We start from the raw sequence: 9,822 nt of genomic DNA on the forward strand, positions 1-9,822 counted from the left end.
TTTTCTGCACTTTATTTTTTATTTTATGATGCCAAATGTTTGCTTTATGATTGTCTAATTAAAACTGGACATATAGACTTTAGGTTAAAATTAGATCATAATATGAAAAAAGTAGTCCATTAGGATAAAGGATGGTAAAATGGGCTTAAATCTAAAATCAATTAGATCTAGCGGGCTTTACCATGCTTCAGTTATAATTAATTGGGTCATAATTAGATTTAAAGACCATATAATTAGCCTTTGCCATAAAAATAGTCCATATAGGCATAAATGCTTGGAACTAAAGCATAAGTTGTAAAATTGGACTAGACTAAAAAGATTTTGTACATAACTAATTAGTAAATTAAGTTAATTAAATTTAGGATGGACTTAATAAAATGGGTTAGACTTAGGTGGACCTCACATGCTGTAGTGCTTGATATGGAAAAATAAAATTATTTTATTTATATGAAAATAGTCCATTAAACAATAAAATTAAAGACAAAGATATACAAATAAGCAAGTTGGCTCATAATCCATCCCTGGTTGTGGCGAAACTTTCTTATGAAATCGAGAAATGCCACTCAATTAGAAAAAAATATCCTCGAGAATTACTTAGGTAGCGACTCTTATCCCCATGCCAGTTTTTGTGATTAGTTAACGTATCCCTGATTAGGTTGAAAAGCCTTATAGTGTTATAGTTACTAAAGACACTTGGGTGTGTGCCTGAAACCGCCTATAGATTTTAAATTGATAAGTTGGATTTGAACACCAAAAATAATGAATTGCTTGATAAGTTTGAATTAGTTATAAACAAGAACTAAGAATAGAATATTTAAATCCAACTCTTTAAGCCCCGATGTGTCCTTAGTCCAAATGTCTTGAATAAGTCTATTGAGAGCTTTCTTTTTTTTTTTTTTTATATCTTCATAGCCTTGGGCTTGTAATTGGGTCTCCATGGATGTTAAATGGATCTTAGATCCTATTTGGATTAGAATGCCTAATGAAATTAGGATTCCCAATTTCACTTGAACTCTTGATGTCTCTTAGACTCCTAATATCACTAGAACTCCTAATTGAAATATGACTCCTTGTTGAAGTAGGACTTCTTATTAGAGTAAGATTCCTTAAGGTAGTAGGATTTTCATCGTTCAGATTTCTTGTTAAAAAAGGATTCCTTATGCTAATTGAATTTTTATCGGCTACAAGACTTATGAGGAAGAAATTCTTCACGAGCATGAAAATTTGTTCACGGCTGAAAAGTTTCTTTTCACGACTGAAAAAATTGGCCATGAATGCTTCAGAGACGTCTTCAAGGATTGGAGGTAAAATGATTTTTCACATGCATGAATTAATGTTCACGACCATAAATCTTGAGCTTTACGACTAGGAAGCTCCCCATGAATGCTTCTGTCCTTTTCTGTTTTGGTCCTTAAATTTCTCATGATTAGAAATTTGTGTTCATAACCGGGAAAGTGAGATTCACGGTCGTAAATAAAAATTCATGTGTGTGAATCTGCCTTGCTCCATGAAAATAAGAGATTTTCATTCTTTTTCTCTTTCATATAAATACTCAATTGAAATTGTTAGTTAAATTCAATTATTTTTTACCATTAAAATAAATTTTAATAATTCAGAAATCAACATTTTAAATTTTAAAATTTTATAGAATATACTTTTAAATTTTAATACTATACTTTTTTATTTAAATTTCAATATTTACTAATTATAGGTAAGAATGAATAGATTTGTAAGTACAATAAATTAATATAAATATAAATATTTAAGAAGCTAATTAAAATATTTTTTATGAGATATAAAAATAGTTAAAATTAATGATATCAAATATAAAATAAATTTTTTAATCTATGTATAAAGTGAAAATATTAGACCGAAAGGATGTATACAAAGAGTGCATCCAAGTTACTCTTAGAAGTAGCTCTTTGAAGTAGAAGCTATAAGTCCTGGACCCAATCGAACGGTTGTCCCTTTCTTGCAGTTAAGTAAATGTTGCTACGTGTCAAAAACGCATACCAACCACTTACAAAACGTGTTGACTAATAAGTTAACTTGCTGGTGAGTGCAACAAAGGCCAATCTTGCAGAGCTATGAGATCCTATCAGAAGTAACTTCATAAGATCTTATGCATACAGGAAAATGGGCAAACAAGAAAAAAGAATAAACAAGAAAATCGCCTTTCCAAGTTTTAAAATAAGAGAAGGGGCATAGTCAACTTAATATCATATTTTAGAGTTTTACAAGAGTATTACTATAGCTCTCATTCTTTAGACAATCAATAATATTATTTTGAATAATTTAATTATTTTATAGGTATTTTATTAATATAAATTGTGAATGAATTTATATGTAATTTTTAATTATTTATATAAATTAAATTTATAAATATATATTATAATTATCAAATACAACTGATTAAATTTTAAAATTAAATATAAATTTTTAATAAATAATAATGATGTATTTGATTATTAATTATTAAAGATTGATTAATATAGTATTTAATTATATTAATAAATTATTAAAATTAAATTGTAGGTTTATATGACATTGTACAGTAATAAGGCTCAACAGGAAACTTCTCATTTTAGACTAGTCATGCTAATCATAGTCGACTAACTTCCCCCTGCTCCGCAAAAGTATCTGAACTTCATATCAACATCATTATCTCTTCTTTTCTTCCTCCAAATGCAGCCCCATTCCCCCCAATCCATGTCCTTGTTTTTTCTTTTCATAGCAATAATCCTCGTCCCTGATTCAACACCTGTATATGCCCAAATTGACATGAATTGTAGCCAGAAGTTTGAGTGCGGTAACATTACAGATATTGGATATCCTTTCTGGGGATCAAATCGACCTCAGTATTGTGGGCATCCCGAATTTGAGCTTAATTGCACCGGCCAAACTGCAGTCATCACGATAGAGGAATTGACTTACCAAGTGCTCGAAATCAATAGCGAGGAAAAGACTCTTAAGGTTGCTAGAACAGATTACATAGATAACATCTGTCCTAGCAATCCTGTCAGTACCACTTTGAATTTCAACTATTTCAGTTACACTTCGGATATTCAGAATATAACGTTGTACTACGGTTGTCCCCAATCAAATCCAATGCCAACACTTCAAGATTTTACCAATCAGTTTTCTTGTAACGACAGCAACGGTTTCTTTGTGACAAGGAACCTGAGTAACTTGACTGCTGCCCTAATGACCTACTTCCGAACGTGCGACGTCGAGGTAATTGTTCCGGCAAACCAATCAGCTGCTCAATCATTAGAGAACAGGCCAAATCAGGAGAATTTGGTAATAGCTCTGGAGCAAGGTTTTGGGTTAGAGTGGAGAGAAAATTCCACCTGTGAAACGTGTAATATATCGGGTGGACAGTGTGGTTCAAACTCGACTGATCCTAGTCTATTTGCTTGTTATTGCACTAATGGTCCTGATCCATTCAGTTGTGGAAGATCCCAATCATCAGGTGTGTCTTATTTCTGCTGCTCTTTTTTTTTTTTTAACTTGAAATATATCCATAGGCATAACACTCGTCGATTAAGTTTGAACCCACACTACAGCTCTATACTAATAATCTTGTTCAGGGCTGTGGTATGATTCAATTACATCCAAACATGCCAGAATTAGGTGAAGAACCTTTTAATTAATTAATTTATTGTCTCATAAGAGAGAATTGACCTATTCCATTCTAGAAGTAAGATAAAGATTGAATTTTCTATTCTACGAACAGAATAAACAAAATTGTTGAAAAATGATACAAATTAATTTGGATTACAAATTTGATCCCCGAAATTTGGATTACAGTTTTATTATAGTCTGTTTGTATTATATAACAATGTTATAATAAAGGGATTCTTTCGGAAAAATATCTAAAAAAACATTAAAAATATCATTTTTACTGTTAATTTTTTTTTTAAATACTATAATTGAAAAGCTATTTTAAGAATATAGTGGTGTATGTTAGGTATACTCTTTTTATAAAATGGTATATGATATTAACAATTTGATATATGTTTTCATAATTTTTATGATATTTAATTTTTTTGTATATATTTAGTGTTATACTAACAATATATTTAGTATTTATTCAATAATATTAATTTGATTGCAGGTCAAATCATTGGAGATCCAAATATATACATAATTAGTATCTAAATATATTTTTTAAGAATATAATTTATTTTATATATAAATCATATTTATTTAAAAAAACTTAAAAATTATCATAAAGATAACTTTTTTTTATAAATGTACAGTAAAAAGTATATATTAAGTATGTTGGATATATATTAAATAAAAATTTTAATTTATTTAATTTTAATATATTTTAATTTTAAATTTTTTAATAGCAATAATATTAGTTTTGATTGATTGATTTAATTAAGGTTTATATAATAACTCTCATAATTATTATAAATTAAGAAAATAATATTATGATAATTATTCTATTATTATATATTGCTATGAAATTATTAAATATTATGAATACTTATAACATAATATAATAAAAAGGTAGAAGTAAATGAAATATATTAAGAAAAATATGAAACACATTAAGTATATATTTGATATCTGAAATATTTTAATATATATATATATATATATATATATATGTATATATATTTATTTCAAATATAGAAATTGGTGTACATTATATTTATTTTAGTATCTGTTGCGTATATTTATAGTATATTTTAAATATTTATACATTTTGAAAAAAGTCAAAAATAGCAGCAAATGGTATACGCTCAACAAACTATAGTATACATTAAATATATATTTGGTATCTACAACTATTTTAATTCATATAAATTGCATATTTATAAAAATAGAAAGATAAACTCTTAGAAAACACTATAAATTTCACTTATTTTATTTGTTAGGTATAAAATATATATATATATATTCATATATTAGGTATATGTTACGTAACTTTTAATCAAAATTTCAAATTTTTTAACATATTTTTATTCTGAAATTTAATTTTTTTTAGTAATAAGGATATAATATCAGTGTTTATTCAAAATAATGAAATACATTCAAGTTATTTTAATATATGTTTCTTATATATAATATACTTGCTATATTTATGTCTTTAGAAAACAACAAGGAAAGCTACAGTAAATGATATACATTTTATAGATTTTAGTATATGTTTCATATATATTTAGTATATATATACAAAATATCTGAAATTGTTATTTGGTTCTTGTTGTACTTTGGTATCTTAAAAAGTTTAGCCAATTTATTAGTACAAGCATTATATCAAACATCATTAGTAAAATATATAATTCCATTTAATCTAATTTACTAGCCAACTCAAATGGTCATTTCATTGCTTGTCCATACATAGATACCACAAGTGCAAAGAAAAAAAATTGAATTAAATTGAATAACTAGCCATAAAGTCTTGAATTAATGCTCAATGTCATCTTCTTTCTTTACTAGTTGTAGAACAATCCACTTACTCTTACTTTGATCGTCCTATAATTTCATTTTCCTTCTCATTCTTCATTATATATTTCTAAACATAGAAATGAAAAAAAAAACAATAATATTTGTATCATTACACAAAAAAATTTCTAGCATATCAAAATAAAAAAGTTACAAACAAATTTTTTATCTTCTTAAAGTTGTATAAAAAATAGTATTTATATATATATTTTGGTAATATATTCACATATATATATATATATATAATATATATATGCTGTCTTGAATACAATATCAAATCTATTAGTATCACATCCATTAAAATCATCACCAAAACAACAATAAAAAATACTTATTCAGAAAATTTATCAAACATCTTAAGTTCATATTCAAATGTTAGTTGCAATCATCTATTTCTCTATATTCTCCAACACTATAAGATAAATCACACACTTCTTATCAAATTACAAAACTCTAACATTCTAAAAACAAAATCAATAACAAATCAAAATGACTCAACATATTTTTTTTCTACCATTAATCTCCTTGCTCGCACATTTTTAAATTTTTCTACATCAAGATTTTATTACTGCAACGGGCTAAATTGCTTTTTCAGTTTTCTTTTCTTGGAATCAACCAAACCTAACTAGTGGGAGATTTTGTACCAATATCTTGCAATCTTCCGTAAAAGTTTGAAAATCTGAAGATACATGAAGGGGTTGTTTTTCTTTCAGTATGTAACTCTTTTTCTACATAAATTATATAGATAAAATACACCAAAACACCTACTATATTCCTATTTAGAAAAAAAAATTGCCATGTAACACCATTGACAGTGCCGAAAAAGAAGGAAGAAGTGAATTTGAAAATTAAAATGAAAAAGGAAATTAGAAGAAGAAAAAAGAAAGAAGAGAGAAAAGTGTGAAAAAAAAAATAATAAAAATAATATAACTAGAGTCAAAATAAGCAAAAATAAAAGTCAAACTAAGTAAAAATGAAAGAAAAAAAGTACAATAAAATAATATATTTTTTATAAAAGACAGCATTTTATGTAATTTCCTCTGGAAAATGTCAGGGTTCATGTCCTACTAAACTGTATTAGTTTGAACAATGTCTCTTTTTATTATTAAATTGGTATTTTAAAGAAACATTTCTAAAATCCTAATAATTATTTGCTACTGACAGCTTTTATTAGAAAAAGATATCACCAACAGAAAAGTAAAAAAAATTAAAAATTAAATTAGATTTATTAAATAGAAGAAAAGTCATAGTATATAAACAGAGTGAAAAAGTTCAAAATTTTTAGACCGAAATGGCCTAAAAGGCTTGGGCCACAAGATGTGGTCTGATATTGGCAAAGAATGTGTCTGCAAAATTCTGGAATGAGAGGAAGGGCAAAAATTCGTCTTTCTTTTAAAAAAGGCAACATCAAATAACACACTTCCTTTGCATGATTAACCGGTATTATAAAAAGTGACTTGTAATGTATTTCAGGGTAGAAAAGAAAATGAATTGCAAAAGAATGAACAAAAAATTAATTCAAGTGTGGACGGTTGTTCAAACAATTATATGTGTAGTATACTTTTTCGTACATTATTATTATTATTATTATTATTATATAAAATAAAAATGAGAATTTTACATGCACAAAATGTGTAAGCGGATAAATTTTTTAAATAAATATATACACTGAAATAAATAGAAGAGTGGCACAGACATATCAGTATTTTACACTTTCAAATTAGATTATTTATATATTTAATTATTTAAAACTAATAAATATATAACAATCATTTATTGGTTTTATGGATAGGTGGAAATATAGACTAAGCAATAATTTTTCAATAAAAATCTATCTCTTTTAGTTAGAACATCAAATATATTTACGAGATTGTAAAGTGAAAAATAATTATAAATTTCATTGTTTATAATAAAAAATGAAATATAGATTAGACAAAAGCTATGAATTAACTTTCAGAGGCTTAAAAACTTGTTCCAATAATTATAAATTTTGCTTTAAAATTAGGTTAATTAAGTTTTTAAAATTTCAGAATATGTTGTAAATATTAACGAATTCCTGAACTGGCATACAAGTGTTCAGTTCAGATCAAAGACCAACGCAAAAATTGACCATCCTAAGAACCATTAATTTTCACTTTTTTATCGGTTTGATTTTGACTTGATTATTTTCATATTGGAAATAGAATAATTAGATTTACATGTGACCCTTAATTTGCTCAACCAACCTATGAACTCCCCTGGACTCATATTCGATGGATACTCAAGAAACAAGTATTGGGCATATTTTATAATAATTTGTTTACTTGGAAATGCTTCTTCCAATTGTGCCATTCATGTTTGTCCATGATTCTTTTGCAGGGAAAAAGCCTAATATTCGACTTATACTTGGAATAGGTACACAGACATTCTACTATGAACATATTTACTATTTTGCGTAGCATTACAATAAAGAAAAGAAAACGTTAGCATCTTTTATTTGATTCCAGGACTTGGCGCAGCAGCTGCAGTTCTAACTATTTGTCTCGGAATCTACTACTGTTTCACTAGAAGAGTGAGATTTTTAAGTGACACTAGGTGGAAAAATGTGAAAAAAGATGAAAAGATAGAAAATTTCATTCTAAATTATCAGTCTTTTATGCCAAAGCGATATTCATATTCAGATATACAAAGAATGACCAACTCATTCAATCACAAATTAGGCCAAGGGGGATTTGGAGGTGTGTATAAGGGAAAATTATTAGATGGCCGCGTCGTGGCAGTAAAAGTTTTAAGCAAGTCCACAGGTGATGGAGAAGAATTCATCAATGAAGTAGCAAGTATTAGTAGAACTTCTCATATAAATGTAGTTACCCTTTTGGGATTTTGCTATGAGAGAAGTAAACGAGCTTTGATCTATGAATATATGCCTAATGGATCTTTAGATAAGTTCATATATGATCAAGGATCTCAGGGTGTCAATAAACATCTAGATTGGAAAACATTATATGATATTACAGTTGGCATTGCTAGAGGTTTAGAGTACTTGCATCGCGGTTGCAATACAAGGATTGTGCATTTTGACATAAAACCGCACAATATTCTTCTAGACAAAGATTTTTGTCCTAAAGTCTCTGATTTCGGCCTTGCAAAGCTATGCAAGGGAAAAGAAAGTATAATCACAATGTTGGGTGCAAGAGGGACTATTGGGTATATAGCTCCGGAAATATTCATTAGGAACTTTGGAGGTGTTTCTTACAAGTCTGATGTGTATAGCTACGGTATGATGATTCTAGAAATTTGTGGAGGAAGAAACAAGAGTGATGTTGGAGTATCTCACAGCGGCGAAGTGTATTTTCCAGAATGTATTTATAAGTATATCGAGTCTGAACAGGTTTCTACACTTCATGAGAAAATAACAGACGAGGAAGGAGAGATGGTGAGAAGGCTAACCATAGTAGGCCTGTGGTGCATTCAAACCAACCCATCAGATAGACCATCAATGACAAAAGTGGTGGAGATGTTGGAAGGTAGTAGCCTTGAATCCTTGCAAATTCCACCAAAGCCTTCCCTATTCGCCCCAACCACGCCACAACATTACTCATCCACATTATCATCAGCACCAGTCACAAAGGGATGAAGAGAAGGTCTCATCAGAACTGGAAGTAGCAAACAGTTCAAATTTTGTTGCCAGTAATTTATAACTTGGTCAGTATTTTCAGTACAACATCTGTAGTTGGTGGTGGTTAAAAATGGGAGGCATCAATTGATTTAAAATAAAAGCTGTAAACAGTGATCTGCGATATTGTATCAATGTTATCAGTATTTTCAAAGTTTGAACAAGAAGAAAAACTGAAAAGCTCATGTAAAAACTCAAGCTCTTAAGATCAAGTACTAGAAACTTTTAAATGTTACTGTATTTAATAAAATCAGAAGTTTGCATCTCTTGGTTGTCCGTAACATTCTGAAAACCGTAACATTCTGAAAATCAGGTGATTGTAATTGAACTTAAAAGGAGATGGGATTTAAGAAATGAAAAGAAAAGAAATCTTCAAGTTGGATATATTTGTTAGCACTAGTTAGCTAAACTGATGATGAATGCAATTAAGAGCAATCCCGGAAACGTGTGATATTTTTATCAAGTAACTTCATGTGGGTATACGGGAAAGTGGGGAAAAGAAAATGGGAGAAAAGAAAATGTCTCTGAAAATATCAGTTTATATATACCCCATAATAAATAAATAAATATCAGTTTATACCACATGTATACTAATATTTTATATATTTTATTATTAAATAATTAATTCATATTTTAATTATTTAAAATTAATAAATAATATTTTAATTATCTATTTGATATATAGATAGGGATATACGTTAACTTGA

General features: G+C 27.9%; 1 protein-coding gene across 1 annotated transcript; it reads left to right on the top strand.

Annotated features, from left to right (window-relative positions):
* The first annotated feature begins 2,556 nt into the window (after positions 1-2,556).
* LOC8261448 (LEAF RUST 10 DISEASE-RESISTANCE LOCUS RECEPTOR-LIKE PROTEIN KINASE-like 2.1) lies at positions 2,557-9,380 on the top strand. Its single transcript, XM_015717743.3, has 3 exons — positions 2,557-3,472; positions 7,819-7,854; positions 7,947-9,380. Exons 1-3 carry the CDS (start codon positions 2,686-2,688, stop codon positions 9,074-9,076), a joined length of 1,953 nt encoding a protein of 650 aa, XP_015573229.3. The 5' UTR covers positions 2,557-2,685; the 3' UTR covers positions 9,077-9,380.
* The last annotated feature ends 442 nt before the right edge of the window (positions 9,381-9,822 follow it).

This window comes from Ricinus communis, chromosome 5 (genome assembly GCF_019578655.1).
Source record: "Ricinus communis isolate WT05 ecotype wild-type chromosome 5, ASM1957865v1, whole genome shotgun sequence".
Classification (NCBI taxonomy): Eukaryota; Viridiplantae; Streptophyta; class Magnoliopsida; order Malpighiales; family Euphorbiaceae; genus Ricinus; species Ricinus communis.

Coding starts and splice junctions, on each gene's coding strand:
- LOC8261448 (XM_015717743.3), top strand. CDS start 2,686: ATGCAGCCCCATTCCCCCCAATCCATGTCCTTGTTTTTTCTTTTCATA. Junction 3,473..7,818: donor TGGAAGATCCCAATCATCAG/GTGTGTCTTATT, acceptor ATTCTTTTGCAG/GGAAAAAGCCTAATATTCGA. Junction 7,855..7,946: donor TCGACTTATACTTGGAATAG/GTACACAGACAT, acceptor ATTTGATTCCAG/GACTTGGCGCAGCAGCTGCA.